At 38.5% G+C, this 16,285-nt stretch overlaps 1 protein-coding gene across 1 annotated transcript in view; it reads right to left on the minus strand.

The window, feature by feature from the left end:
• LPIN1 (lipin 1) overlaps window positions 1–16,285 on the minus strand; it is a 49,161-nt gene that overhangs the window by 12,542 nt on the left and 20,334 nt on the right. The window contains exons 7-14 of the mRNA XM_058801393.1: window positions 14,889–15,198; window positions 13,369–13,462; window positions 11,838–12,025; window positions 10,840–10,933; window positions 8,467–8,536; window positions 5,590–5,682; window positions 4,244–4,317; window positions 2,102–2,246 (exon numbers count right to left, since the gene is read on the minus strand). Coding sequence (XP_058657376.1) covers window positions 2,102–2,246; window positions 4,244–4,317; window positions 5,590–5,682; window positions 8,467–8,536; window positions 10,840–10,933; window positions 11,838–12,025; window positions 13,369–13,462; window positions 14,889–15,198 — 1,068 coding nt within the window. The remainder of the gene's footprint in view (window positions 1–2,101; window positions 2,247–4,243; window positions 4,318–5,589; window positions 5,683–8,466; window positions 8,537–10,839; window positions 10,934–11,837; window positions 12,026–13,368; window positions 13,463–14,888; window positions 15,199–16,285) is intronic.

A 16,285-nucleotide genomic window follows, 5' to 3' on the forward strand; every position in this document is an offset into this window, starting at 1 on the left:
AGTTAAGTTGAATCTGTGGGTAAGGAGGGATTTCAATAAAGAGAAATAAAACAATGGAACAATTAGAAGATATATCAATTATGTGGGACCTGAGTGCGATATAAATAGTAAGGAATGGGGTGGAAATTTTAATAGGTCTGGCTGAGCTGCAGCTCATTTCCCCACAGCTGCCATCACAGTGCTGTGCTTTGCACTGGCAGCTGGAAAGGTGTTTTGGGCACTACTGAGCAGCACTGGCACAGCAGCAGCACTGTCTCCCCAACATTCCTCCACCATCAAGGGGCTGGGGGTGGCCAGGATCCTGGGAGGCCAGATAATTCAAATTAACCAAAGGGGCATTCCCTACCATACAACATCAGCTTAGATATAAAAGTTAAGGAAAGGAGGAGCAACGAGAGGCATTTGCTATTTTACAATGTTTGCCTCCCGCAGCTGAAGCCCTGCTTTCTAGGAAGTGGCTGAGCATCCCTCACTGGTGGGAAGCAGAGAATATACTTGTTTTTCTCTTTGTTTATCCACCTTATGTTCTCTCCCCTGTCCCATTGAGAAGGGGAGTGACAGAGTGGCTTGGCTGGGCACCTGCCATCCAAACAGTCAACCCAATTTGGTCACACTGAATTTTATTGCTTTCAGTAGAGGTATTCTAAAAGACAGCACCAGAGGTTTACCATGTGTGGTGTATATTAGGCATTGATTTAAAGAACAAAACAAAACAAATAAACAAAAAAATTCTGTTTCACAGTCATGTAAATTTCAAAAAGAAATCCCCTAATGTTCACAAACAGTAACAAATGCTGGAATAGGGACCATATATGGGCACTTCCCACTCCTAAAGAAAGATACATATGCAGAGAGAAATGTAACAAAAAGTTCCATAAACTCTAATTAAGACCTCTGGTAGGGGGATTTGTGTTCTTCATTATTTTATCTTTTTTGTAAAATAATACATCTCTCACACCAAATGAACTATTACCCTTCAGCCTACACTAACTATCCTTAACTCTCCTACTTTGCTACTCTTCACTGTTTCCTGTGCCACTTATTGACATGTGGGGCAGGAGGCTACTGATTTAATTCTATTTGAGAAGCTACATGTTCATTTTCCCAAGACCTGTAGGAATTTAACACTCTTTGTGTATCTTTTTCTTCATTATCTTTTTTGCAACTTCTCAATTAGCTAAAAAGTGAAAAGGAGGTGAGAATGCAGAACTCATGGGTAACTGGTGAATCTCTCCCACTTTTAAACCAATTTAAGAGCAGTTTTAACTTCAGCTAATTTCTGCAAGGTTTCTGAAACTGCAAGTCCCACTTTATTTGTGTAACCCCTGGTCTCTCTTTTCAACAGAAAATACCCAACACATCTCATCTGTCTCTTGGGAAAAACTGCATTTCTTACAAATTATCCAGGCAGTGAGTGATGGGCTGTTAAATGCTGTACGCCTCATGTGGGTTTCCTTCAGAAAATTAATTATCTGTACCTAAGATGACAAGAAGTATTTCCCTATAGTAGCCTATTTTTCCAGATCAAATTGAAATGTACAGAACACAAAATTGCAACAGTTTTGTCATCATTAGCCAAAACGCCTCTGTCACGGAGGAAGAGAATTGGCTTCAAAGAAATTAATAAGCTACAAAGAAATCAATAGCCTGGACTCATTATAAATTCACAAGCAGCTCTTTCAGAAGTTACTGACAGAAAACTGTACTCATGCAAAATATGACTATCTGCGTATAAATGAGAGAAAAGGAAAAGAGAGGAAGGAGAAAGAAGAGAGGTCTATCAACATATACACATTTCACTACAAGGATACTACAAGGAAGGATGTGGTTCCAATACACTTACTCAAGTGACAAATACAACTTTGGAAATTTATTTTTTTTCTAAATGAGATCCCACCTCCAAACCCCAGCACGTGCTGCAAGGAACAACATTCATGTTTAATACAGAAAAGAGAAGGGAAAAGGCTTTTTTGAAAAATGTAATGAGAGAGAATTAAATGCAAGATGTAAGAGCTAATTAAGCTTTGAAGCCTGAAAAACAGCAAAGATTTATGTTGTGTTAGAAATGCCATTTCAGGACAAGGATGTAAAATTAACTCACAAGTTGGTCAGAAGTGAGTCGAAGTGATTTTTTGTAACTGATTCCAGACAATAATGAGAGATGACTGGAGTTGGCTTGCAATGACCCGAGGTTTTGTTTGGCAGCTCTTGGGTCTTCGTCACTTGAAGAAGATTCATCTTTTATTCTGCAACATTGCACACACAGAAAATGATGTTATCATGCCCGGAAACGCATCTCAGTAGCCATTAAAAATGCATTAACAGTGAGTCACCAAATAAGTCATTGATTCTCTGCTACCAATACTGTCTCACAGGAGGTCATTCATATCATGGGTTTTAATATATCAATGAAGTACCAAACTTTCATTCACACATTGTCCATTATTCAAACTTGGATTGTTACAGGCAAGTGAATGGCTATAACAGTTTTCATTACTTAAATTTAATGAATAAAAATTAATGTATTAACTCAAAAATCTTATATGATGAAAAAATAATACCCATTAGATATTATAACTTTAAAAATCCTCTGTTCTCAAAAGAAGAGGCACTTGCTATGCTGAATTTCTCTGTCCCTCTTCTCTCCTCCCCCAAAAAATCTAAAAATTAATTTTTAAAAAATGCAGGTTATGGAAGTTTTATTAAACAAAATAACTCCTCATGTTCTTTCAATGAGCAGTTTCAAATAACAGGATTATTCATTTCTGGGATTTGCAGGATTACCCTGTTCAGAATACAATGATGAAAAGTCATAAAACCTGAGCTCCATCACAGTATTCTGTTTAAATACACATTGGAGTAATTACTTTTGTTCTCCTACAACCATTTTTTAGAAACTTCTTAAGGGTATTCTATCTCAGAAAGAATGTTTTCCTACAGTAAAAAATCCTATCACTGTAGGTATAACTTAAAACTCTTTCAGATCCTACAAATCTGATCTTTAAAACAATCAGTATTTGGCCTTTTATTGCAATCACACCTGGAGGTATATTTGGTAGTCTTGACCCAATATCAAGGTACTGCATGTCATGACTAGCAATGTTTAAAAGCCTATCTTATCCTTTGTGATATGTGATCTCAAAAGCTTTACTCAACATCCCACTTATGATATTTTGCTTGCAAACAATAAATTTTTAATGAGAGATTTCTAAGGTCAGGTAAAATTTAAACAAAGAATACCAATTTCAGAATCCAGTCTGCTTGAACTCTGAATCCCACTTTAAAACTTGTTTTTAAACAATCATGTAAGAAACAGACCTATATGTCACTTGTCATCCTTAGAAGGAAAATCAGCCTTTCCAATTAACTCTGGTTCTCAGTCTCAGAGAGGCAACAGAGACAACAGCTAATCTCCTACAGAATGAGGAATCGTCCTCCCAGCACATTTGCCTGGACTGCAACTGCTGACCACCAGAAAGAATGAGAGCTTTTTGTTTCAGAAGGGTGACCCCTGAACCTCACTTAATGAGCATAAAGCATATTTGAATCTGGTCCTTTTCAGCTGTGACTGCAGCCAGCACAAACAAGATGTGTTTACATTAAGATGCATATGCACAGAAAAGGAACAAGGTAGGAGTGCTGTCCCTGGCTAACTCATCCCTCTAAAGCAAGCTAAAACTCATGCCATGGAACCCTCCAAGGTGAGATTCTGGCTGTACAGCGTGATTGTTAGGAGCACAAGAAAAAAGAGACTTCTGCAATCCTGGAAAGAAGCAATAGAAAGCCATGACTATTGCCTGTGAAAAACACTCTGGAAAGTCCCTTAACTTCCCAAAATATGCAGGAACCAATTAATTTGTCAGGCCATAAATCTAAATAAATAAAAAAAATTTAAGCAACTGGGATCTGACAACAGCTTGGGCTCATCTATGATGTTCCCTTAAAAACTCTAGAGAAATACATGTAGCTTTGGAGAACTGCTCCAATTAGAGTGTGTTTCCAAGGGGCTGGAATGTGAGTCCCAGAGCTGCCAGCCAAACCACAGAAATGCCAGAATGCACCCACAAGGTCTGCAGCCCTGCCATGGGTAGGGGCCTCCTATTTGCACTTCTGTGGTGCAATGAGTAACAAATTTAAAGTATTTCACTGACAGTATTTCTTTGTTTGAATAGCTGAGGTAACTTGCTTTCATTTTTAAATGATCACTCTTGCTTGTTTCAGGTACAGATGATTTTTGGGGTACCTGTTTGCCCTGCTCATCTGTGAAGACTCTTCTGTAAGTCCACTCTCACTCATGCCTTGCTCTGGTTTTGTTTCCTGTAAAAATACAAGTATGAGTAGCTGTGCATCTCCTGTTGAGCAGAAAGTAGATGTTTTTAGAAAAATAGTTGAAAATCAAATTCTGCCTTGTACTGACTTGGTAAAAATCAACCGTGTGTTTGTCTCCTTTTTTTGTAGGCAAATTAAAACCCTTAAAGAATAAAGGCAGTACAAAGAACTAAAAACTGCAACTATAGAACTCAGAACAATAAGTTTTGCAGGGAAGAAGTAGAGAAATATCAGGTTTAACATCTAGTACTGTTGAAGTTCTGGGATTGACTCCATAGCTACGCAATTCATACACCTCAAATAGCTAGATTTCACCTGAGAAAGTGAAGTATGACTTGGGAGAAGGAAAAAAACCCGTAAATTACCTTTCAGAGAATCATTTAAATCTTAAATCCAGTAAAACTTGCTAAAGTGCTTTTATCTTGAGTAGATGCTGAACACTACCAAAGTCATTCCACAAGATTTTTAAATAGTGCTTTACATAGTTCCATTTAAAGTCACCACATCTCAAGAGATAATCAAATACTTCCAGAGAAAATCCTGAAAAGTTCAAACTAGAATCTCATGCTCTGAAATCCACACCCACAGATCAGTACAATGGTTAGCTCATGCAAGGTTAAAGGAGTTCTTGACAGAGGCACAACCATAAAATTGTATTAAAAGTTATTTTCTCCCCTCAAGTACTAATGTTTCAGTAGTATAAATTAATATGAAGAGGTTTTACTAGCCAACAATATTTCACATAAAGCTTTGGATTTTTTAGTTTTCCAATGTTCATCCATGACTAAGATTATTATCACAAACTTCTAATGCTCTGAAAAGAAACTCAAAAAGATTTTCAAGCCAATATATATAGTCAGTTTGTTATCTTAGGTTTTGCGGAGTTTTACAGCTCACTCTACTCATAAATATGCCTGCTCTTCAACCTTTGAAAGAAAGATGCTGAGAGGTAGGTAATCTGAGTGAAAACTTTAAATTAGTGGCACAACTCTGATTCTAGGTTTCCAAACAGAGATTTAATACATTAGATACTACTGCCTCAGATCTGTGTAATGAAAATAAATTGAAACTCTTCAGGCAAATGTTTCAGGTAGGGTCTGATCCAAAGCTTTTTGAAGTCAAAACAAACCACACCTCAGAACATGTTTAATGTGTCAAACTGAGTACCAAGTTACCCTCTGAAGTTCTGAGGGATGAGTATGCAGATCCCAGGCCTCCCACTGCAAGCAGAAGCAAACTCAGCTTGCTCCTTAAACTTACCTCTTTAATAGTGCTGTTCCTCCCTCGCCATGAAAACCACCATCTTCCACCTTTCTTTGGCATCTTGTCCCTCATTATAGATTCCACAGTTGCCTGTGATAAATGGATGGTAACATAAAAAAGACCCAAAATAAAGGACAACCTGACATACATAAATAAAAAGTGCCAAACACACAGTTTTAACTGATAATAAATAGAATAAAAGTAAACATACTGTCTGTGGACCATAAATTCTACTAAAGCAAAATCTAATGGTATCCAGAGCTGCTCTGAAGTAACTTAAGCATGAATACTTATGGTATTTTTAAAAGGAAAATGAAAAAGAAATCAAATCAAAGAAGAAAAAAAGCATAAAGAGATGTTAGTATAATGTCTAGAATGGAGAATCTGCTATTTCTAAGTTTAGTACAAATTATACATAAAAAAAAAGAAATCACTTCCTAAAGGAGGCATCATGCAAAACAGTAACAAACTGACATGCAAGAGAGCTATTTACAAAGTTTGTATTCAATCACCAACTTAGCAAAAAGTAAAGAAGTTACTAGCTTCTATGAGTTTATGAATTATCATGCTATGAACTTGACTGAAACTGTTAGAATAGTTTCTTTTATAAACCTTTTCTACTTTACATTGGTTCTACATACTAGACACCAGTAGAAAAGCTCCTTCAATCTATAATGACTGGAGCCTTATGCATTGTAACAAGGGGAGCTGAATTCTTTCACTCAGAGAGAAGCAACAGATGGATGGGAAAATATTAAGGTAAAAGTGGCCACAGGGTTTATTACACCCTAGAACAGCTTGGACACTTGTATTTCTGAGATGACAGCTTCCATTGCAAGTGAGGTCACCAAAAGAAAGCTGTGATGTTGCTTAATGATTTTTTAAAAAATTTTAAAAACTAAGAACTCTTAGCAATTAAGAGAGGACTGTGTTCAGATAATGTGCGGCACAATGGATCCCTTTTCTCAGTTTTTTCCATAGATTTTCTTCAGTGTATTATCTAAAGTATATTAGAAAAAAAGATATGACAGAAAAATAAAGTTGAGTTTTTCAAACAAAATAAAAAAAAAAACGGGGAGCAGATAGAGCTATGGAGAATGGAGTGCCACAACTGAGAACAACAGCAACAATTTAAGGGGATTCTCAAAAACGTCAAGAACTTCAAGCAGATGTCCTATAAACTTTTAGCGGCTTAAAATTGTAAAACAAGCTTACAATTAGATGCGCATATAAGCATATTTTACAGAACATCAGTAAATTTTTTTTGCAAAAGCATCCATTTTCAAATACTTCATAAACTGTTTATTATTAAAGTATCTTAGTATTTCAATTCCTTAACCTCATTACTACAGCAAATCAAAACTCAAAGTAACAAGTCATGAAGAAAACCAGTAGGTTGACTGGTAACATAAATGAGTCATTTTAGTTTCAGAGGTACAGTAAACCAAACAAATCTTTCCAAACATACATATGTTCAAACTATAAATATTAGCTTCTCCACTAAATTAAAACTGCACTCTCAGGAAAGTTATCAGCATTCAGAATATAAATTAACCATTAAAAAAATCCAAGCACATTGAATTACACACTCATAGAAGATTTTTCTCAACTGATAACCTATATGAATAATGACATAAGTATAAAGCTGTTGAAAAAATTGCCATCTGCTGTAACATTATGGAAAAATATTTTATAGCACTTCTTTCCATTTACACATCCTAGGCAAAATCCAAGACATCTGGCTCAGGCTTTGAAGTGTTTAATTTAAAATGTAGTTACCTTACATTATTTTTATTGCCAATGAAGACCCAAGAGGCACCTATCAAGATCTGAATCACATTGTGTGAGCACCCAACAAATATAGAGTAGGGTAACTATGTACCTTCCGTGGGCATTGGAGTTCCATGGGATGAATCCCACTTTTGATGATTACCAGAACATTTGCAGTAATGCACAAAACATCTGGCTCTGTGACATCTTTGAAATTCAAGCAATGTTTACCAGATATTTGAGATTTTTAGGCTCAATTTATTTTATACTGGGATGGTACCACACAGCTGTACATGACTGCATATTGAGGTAACGTGGCACCAAGAAAGAAACACTGGCAGAGAGTATTCTGGGCTTCGGAGGAATTTTTAGTCCACAGTGATAGCAACAGAGATAGCATTTGAATTCACACATATCCCAAAGATATGTGAAGTGCTGCAAATGGCAGGAGGAAAGTTTAGGTTCAAAAATTTATTAAATCCATGTCTAACTAGGACACAAAATAGGGGTGGTGGTGATACTACTTCTTAATATACATTTACAGTATTTCTGGCACGAGCACCTATGTGGCACCAGGTCATATGGCACTGAACTAACTTCTTCAGCACATTTATATAGGCCAAAACACAGAGTCATACAGCTATCTGGCACTACCTACCTGGGTTATGAACAACCAACTGAGAAACAAAAAGCTAGCAAGCTGCAGGCCTTCCCCATCTAGTATTTAAACCTTATTCACTGAGCTTATTTGTATTTATTTAATAATATATGCAGTATAGATATAAAACAGAAAGCAAACAAAAGTATGCAGCTATAGCAAACACTAACATGGGTCAACGTCATTTATGTTTAAAATCCATATTAATTAAATAAAAAAGAAGTTTTCCTACTTCAAAATAGTTGTAATAACATTAGCCTAGCAAACAAACACTATTCACAGACCAAACTTAGTCCTTATTTAGGCCATAACGTAAGATAAATGAATGGCTATATGTGGGTAGATTTTACTGATGTGCTGATTCTCTTCTACAACCCATTTCCCTCCCTTAATCAGTGGTACCTTTTAAAACTCCTCCTCTTACCAGCCTTCATGTTCAATCTCACCTTTGGCAAAGGTTTCTGGAATGCCTGCATTGCCAGCAGAAGGGGACCAGCTGTCGTCCAGTTGTAGTACCTGGGCATGCAAGGAAGACAATTACAGCATTTTGTAATCCCAAAGCCCCAATTCACAATCTACCTGGTATTCACCACCTGGCAGGTTAGAGCCATGAAGCACATATCAAACTCTGACCTGCACTAGTAATAACAGACCCATCTTATTCCATAGAATGCTCACAGGTATTTACCACATATATTTTTCAGGGTATGCAATAGAAGCTAGGCCTTGAGCAGAAAGGGTGTTTGTCATACGTTACTCAAGTCATCATAAACTCACAGAATGGTTGGGTTGGAAGGGACCTTAAAGATCATCTAATTCCAACTCACCTGCCTTGGGCAGTGACACCTTCCACTAAATCAGGCTGCTCAGGGCCCCATTCAATCCAGCCTTAAGCACTTCCAGGGACATCCACCACTTCCCTGGACAATCTGTTTCAGTAACTCACCATCCTTATAGTAATAAAGAATTTTTCATCTAAAACTGTTCCCCAGTATCGGATCACTATTACCATATAAAAGGCTGCTCTCCCTCTTTTTTCTAAGTCCCCTTTAAGTGAAGTCTCCCCAGAGCCTTCTCTTTTCCAGGCTGAACCCCAACTCTCTCAGCCTGTCCTCACAGGAGAGGCACTCCAGCGCTCCGATCACCTTTATGTCCCTCCTCTGAACTTGCTCCAACAGGTCCATGTCCATCCTGTGCTGGAGACCCCAGGGTTGGATGCAGCACTGCAGCTGGGGTCTCAACAGAGCAGAGGGGCAGAATCCCCTCCCTTGACCTGCCCCTGCTGCTTTGGGTGCAGCCCAGGACATATTTGCCTTTCTGGGCTGCAAACACACTCTTGGCCCATGTGCAGATTTTCATTCACCAGAACCCCCAAGTTCTTCTGTACAGAGCTGCTCTCAATGAGTTATCTCCCAGCCTGTACTCATATCTGGGACTGCTCGAAACCAGCTGCAGCACTTTGCATTTTAACTTCTTGAATTTCATGAGTTTCTTGTGGGCCCTTTCCTCAAGTTTGTCCAGGTCCCTCTGGATAGTATCACTTCCTTCTGTTGATTCCACTGCACCACTCAGCTTTGTGTCACCTGCAAATGTGCTGAGGATGCACTCGGTCCCACTGTCTATGTCATTGACAAAGATATTGAAGAGCATCAGTCCCCAGGACAGAGCCCTCAGGGACATCAGCTTCCATCTGGACAGAGCTGTTGACCACAGCTCTCTGGCTGCATCCATCCAGCTACAGTCCTTATTATACTCCTCTGTATCACAGCATAAGCCATACTTCTGCAAGCTTTTTTCACTGTTTTTCCATCAAGGAGCCACATAAAACTTAGGGGCTGTAGTCTGTAGGATGTCAAGCTCCTGTTATTACACACTGAACATGGCTCAACCCTTGTTGCAGACAGTAAGACAATTAGAGAATCCATTGTGTAGGGAAGATGAAGTTCACATGACATTAAGAGAAGATGATATTTAAGATCCTCACTAAGGTCACCTCTCTTCCCAATAAATTCAGCAGGCAGATAAATACTACCAACAGATTCAGAGAACAGTGTCAGGGAAGCAATGAGTGACTCACTTCAGACCACAGAGAGCTGAGGTCAGGTATGAGGCTGACCACAATATAAACTATCACCTGGTACATCAGCCTTGCATGAGCCATGGCTGTGACCAAGGGTAGCCAAACCTCTCTAAGAGCAGCACAAAGCCATGATCTCTCCTCTGTTTGCAAGGAACTCTCAAGTTAAAGAATCCCCCCAAAAGCTGCATCTGGCTTAGATCACAGCACTGCCCTGCTGCCAGCAATACAAACATACAAAATAATGCCTTGCAGAAATGGAAGCCTCGTACTCAGTGGGTGAAGTTTGACAAATTTTGAAAAGCAATGCCTCCACAGAGGCATATTAGCAAAATATTCAGTATATTTAAAAAAAAGTGCTTGGTACTGAGTGACTGGAAGCAGACTGATATATCCCTGTAAATATTAATTATTCAAACTGGCTCAGGGCAAGCCTTAGCAAGTTCACATCGTATTTCATTTTTACTCTGTCAATTGAATGTGAATACTATTAGCATTTAATAACAGCTTCTTGAAATTTAAATTGTGTCAGTAAGAGGTCATCTGAAACTGCTCTTCACTTTCAATTCAAAGGAGGAAAGGTAACTAGAAGGACCTGAATTCACTAGGGAGTTGACTCTTTCTGGATGAATCCAAACTACAAACATTAAAAACCTGGTTTTCAGCTATAGTTATACTGATGTAATGCACTGAAGTGACAAAGAAGCGTCTTTGTTATAACAGTAATATGAAGTATACTTACTTATTTCCAATCTTAACCACAAGGTTAGGGTCATCAATGATAGCAGGATTGTCCACAAACTGCTGATATGTTACTGCATGTTCTAAGAACTCTTCTGTGGGGGAAAGAAGTTACATTTGTAAAGCATGAATTTATAGATGCCTGGGATGGGCCAACCTAAACCTCTCAGCACCTCTCACACACATTGGTTTCACCTTCATTACAAGGGTGCTGAGATTTAACTGCAATATGGAAGTTGTTCAGAGACTCTCAATCTCACAAGATGAGGGTTTCTTTGTTTCTGGGTGTTTTTCCTTTCAAAATACAAGCTAAAGTGAAAGCTCAGGGGTTGAACTGCGAGGGAGGAAAATCTCCTTTCAGAAAAATTATGTAATTTACAAGTAATTCAGATGAGAGTATGACTCAAATAAATCACAGGATATTTGAAACATTTTAATAAATAGCTTGTGAGCAGCAGTCTGTGGCTTCAGGCTCATATGATTTTGTGACAGCACATTACTGCAGAAAGTGCAAGTGTTAACACATTTATTTTCACTTTATGCCACTGGAAGTTTAAGGCACAAAGTATTGTGATTTATCTAAAAGTTACACCAGAAACTGGAGGGAGGGCAGGAATCAGGCTGAACTTTTCAACTCCTTCTCCTCATGTCCCTATTCATGGGCCACCTTTTTCACTCCTGACTCTAACAGCTGTGAGTTTTCTAGCTACATACTGCACTAAGTGGCAAAAGTATCATTAACACTACTGTGATAAAAAACACAGCACTATCAGAAAGTAAAAATACCAATGAAATACTTCCGAAACTTTTCATATATAGTGGATTGTTCAAATGTGTTTAAAATCATGAGAGGTTCTAGGAAGTTTATCATTACAGAGCCAGTATTTATTTTCTCACGCCAGTGCTGAGCACAGCCACAGGAGGGCTCTGCAGCCTCAGGCTGGGAAGCTCAAACCCATCTGCCAGCACATGTCTGCAATTCACACAGTCATCCTGTACCTTTGGTTATCTCTTTGTTCTCAGTAAGGCCTCCGCAGAGAGAAATGGCAATGGAGGGCAAATCCCGGATTCCATCCGAGGTGCTCTCAGCCCCGCTGTCAACGCCCGAGCTCCCGGCAGACTGCGGAGAGTGGCTGGCCGGCCGCGGCCCCACATCGGCCGTGCTCCTGCTTTGGGCATTATCCCCACTGGAACAGAAAAATCAGCAATTCAGTCATCATGTGTTCATTCCCAAATTCACTCCATTTAACAAGTACAAGCTTAGGGAATAAAAAAGAAAAAAAAAAAAAAAAAGAAAAACCTTTATTTAAGTTTTACAGCAAAACAAAACAAAGTAATATAGGCCTCGTGTGCCCTCCAGTATTAGATTGCTTCTACTTACTTGTCTAAACTAGGCATGTATAATTATAGCTTCACTTATTTGTATGAGCTAGGAAAATAAGACAATAAAATGTATAATCTTAATAGACAAAATAATTATACAATAAGCAGAGTTTATACTAGTAGAACTATTCCCACACAGGAACAAGAACAAGCATGTAAGTTTATTATTATATTTATATTAACTATATAAACTGATAGTTAAACCCAAACATATAATAATGTGTATGTTTGTGTATTTATGTGTCATGTATATATAAATAAAATACTCTACATGTAAACTACTAGGATTAAAATTTTTAGAAACAATAAATTATTATACCTACTTAAAATCTGATGAGATCAATATTATAAAGTTCAAGCTCATCAAACTCTGCTTTCCACTTCAGAATTATATATGCATTTGAGAAAGAAATTTTCAATCCAACATTTTCCCCATATAACTAATCCTTCTCAGCTTTATTGAAATGCTAATATTACAGCAGCTCAGTTTAAGCAAGTGAAAAAAGAAAAATAAAGTACACAAGCTACTTTAGTTGTTGCTCAATGACTTTCATCAAGTGACTAGAGCATACATTGAAAGAGAACTATAAATGTTGCAAGAGGCTCCAATAAAGATCAGAACAAGTTGGAAGTTGTCTGTTCAGAGTGCAGTATTTTCATATGTAACTCTGTCATTCATCTTCCAAAACTTATTTTCTCACATTCATATTTATAGGTGAATCAACCACAGTAAATCCATTAGAGCAATAATTAGAACAATAATTTTCTGCTAAAACTGTTAACAGTAAGAGATGTTCTTTATGGTAGTAAGTCAGGACAGGGGATAAATATATCCCAAGGCCAACTGCTCTCTCAGGACATGTGAGTAACACTCACAAACATCAATGTATATTAGATAACCATCCACAATCAATATATGATGATTAATTGACCAAAACAGAAAACCAGCTGCAAGCACTTTTCTCAGGCTAAAATGCAGCACCTTCCAAAAGTTTTAATATTCCTCTCTAGAAAATTTTACTGCCTTCATCTCTGCTTGAACCCTGAAAAAAGGCATCTTATCTGGCTGGCAATGAAGAGTTTGATCTAAATATGGAAGATTAAAAGAGCGCTTTAAAAAGTAAAAATATAAGAAAAAGACTAATACTTTTTGGGGAAATAAAGTGCAGCAACTTCTGGATCCATGTCAGTGAGGTCATCTAAATAGACACCATCAGCACCAAGATGCCGGCTCCGTTTGTCTGTAACGACAGAAGAAATAAGCCTATTAATTCATATTTTCTGAGTAACAACACAGAGCTGTTATTACTGTTAAGCTATTCATTTTAAGACTGAGAAACCAGAAAGTTATAACAGTTTGTGAACTGTATTTGTACAAAATGATACTGCCAAAAATACCAAAAAAAGTAGTTTATATACATTGTTCAAACTATGAATTAACAAAATGGCAGAGGACTAGTTTTGAGACATGCCAAGGACTCCCTATCCCAGACAAAACCACTGTGAATCAGAATTCAGTGGTCACCAGAGGAAAACCTTCTAAGTATTTGCATAGGCCTATTATCACAGTATGGCAGTCAGAACATTTAATCTTTGATTAACTTATCTTGCACCTCTCCTTGAAAAAGGGAAACAACAGACTAAAATATAGTCACTAACACACTGTAATTGGCTCGCTATGGAGACAACTCACTTTAAAGCACATGCAGCTGATGTGTTGTGTGTGCACATGCATCACTGTAGGGGACAACACACCCCTTTTAGGCCTGCCACTAGGACCAACCACTGTCCTCTTGTTGCCAGTAGAGAGATAAGTAACCACTGTAAGGTCAAAAACTAATTTGGATTCATTCTCAAACCCACAACTTCTCACTGCCTCAATTTCCAACACTAAGCATCACAAAAGCAATCAGAAAATCTACACAAGCACTGAATAGTAAGCAGAGAAACACATCATTTTTTGTTTTCAAAGACAGTGGAATGCATGGGGAAGAGGCCAAGAAATTTGTATGTTTACTGATTAAAAAGCAGCTGCAAAACTAGGCTTATATAGAGCTTACATAATTATGGAATAATTATAATCAGTGCTCTAAAACAGAACATTTGTAAGCAAATAAATTTCATGTGAAGACTGTAACACTTGTTCACTTGTTATAAAATACCATGGAAATAGAGCCCAGAAATTAGGATAGATGAACTTATATTTCACATATTCAGGACAGGATATGTACCACATAAAACTGAAAAGCATGTAAAACAAAAGCACATTATTTTATGGCAAATCTGCTCATTGTGCAAAAGACATACTACAACTTTGCAGTAAAGCAGAGTTCCCACAATTACCAGCCACACACCACTTGGGTGAACCAGCACATCTATAGTCTGCTAATACACAAAAGTGAAATCCCAGAAGCTGACAAATGGAGCAAGTTTTGTAGTCTTGCTCATATGCACGGAGCTGCAAACAACTTCAGACCTTCAGAATCTTTTAATACATATCTCATGTGAACAGCTTGATGGATAACTCGGGTTTTGAAGGCTTACTCCTTTTCTGATCTGAAAGTGCCTTCAGGCCATGGATTAATTTATATGGCAATAAGATGCTTTATCACCAGGAAATTTGAAGATAAAGTCATGCATATAAAAGTGCAGGATCAACACCTTTACCTTTCTTTCTGGAAGGGGAATCCATCTTGCCAGTCGGCTGGGCTGAGCAAGCTGCAGCTTGCTTTATTTCTTCATTTGCAGGCAATGGGAGTTCAGCTGCTCCTGGCAGCTCTGTCTCTGGCTTATTCGTCTCAGCTGGTAAGGGCTCACTTTCACCAGCAATTGCTGCATCTGCTTGTCCAAGGGCAGGCAGAGGAGACACTGTGGTAAACTCCTCAACAGGAGAACTTTGGATGACCCGAAAGTGAGTGCTTTCAGAAGGGTTTACATCTGCCATGCTGGGTTCCTTTGGTTTGAGTAGAGAACTGGCCTGTGAGGAAAAATTAACAGATCACTACAAAGAAAAGCCCTCAAAAAACACAACAGCCAGAGTTTAACCTGTTCTGTTCACTCCAATGAGATCAGACTGTCAGGATGACCAACCACAGCAGAAAGCCACCACTGAGATAGAGACTACAATATGCAAAAGACCTCTCTGCTGTGTTTGTGCAAAATTCATTTGCATCTTGAGGCCAGGAATAATTTGTTCTGCAATGTGCTCTACAGTCTTAATTTTCCATTTACCTGCAAATCCTACCTCTCACCCTGCCTTCCTCTCTTCCTGTGAAAATCCTGGCTTCTTTCCCTTAGAAGGCAAACCTGACAAACAAGAGAAGGTGGTGCAGACTGGAGTCCTTGCAAAATCAAAATGGTCTCAGGCACTGTCTAATCCCCAGATTTCAAATTTAAATCACTTTATAGGATCAATTCCAGATTTTCTCTGAGTGTGGGACAGAAAGTGTTCTTACAGAGGGAAAGAGAGGAGCCGAACTACAGCAGCAGCAGCACAGCTGCTATAACCTTCATGTCATAGCAAACAAACAAACATGAAGTTCAAAGCCAAAGTATGACTCCCACTTCAGGTATGACAAGATCAGAATAGCTTGGGACATAGACAGGGACTGCAGAGAGAAAAGCCTCTGGGAGTAAGATTTGCAATACACACCAGGGTGTGTGACTGCTATATGAAAGATCCACCTAAATTTCCTAGCAGGAAACCCTCCATTCTAGACTGCAACTGCCAATTTGGAACTCCTGCATGGACCCAGGCACTTATATCAGTTCTCTTTGAGAAGACAATCCTGAGATTGATCCTGGTGGGCTGTTCGGGTCCAATACAGCTAGCTATGGACCTTACCCCTTACAATCCCACACAGGACAAAAGCAGAAGATGAAAGTGCTCTTTTCCTCTTGGGAACAAAGTCCTATTTTATTTCCTAAACAGGAGACACCAGGTGGTCCCGGTGACTTCCCAGGTGAAAAGCAGGCAGGGATCTCCTCCCTGGGGATTTTAAGCTCAGGAGCAGGGGGGAGGAGGAAGGGGGCCACAGCCAATGGGATACAAGTGAGGAGGGGGG

Source organism: Ammospiza caudacuta, chromosome 3, assembly GCF_027887145.1.
Source record: "Ammospiza caudacuta isolate bAmmCau1 chromosome 3, bAmmCau1.pri, whole genome shotgun sequence".
NCBI lineage: Eukaryota > Metazoa > Chordata > Aves > Passeriformes > Passerellidae > Ammospiza > Ammospiza caudacuta.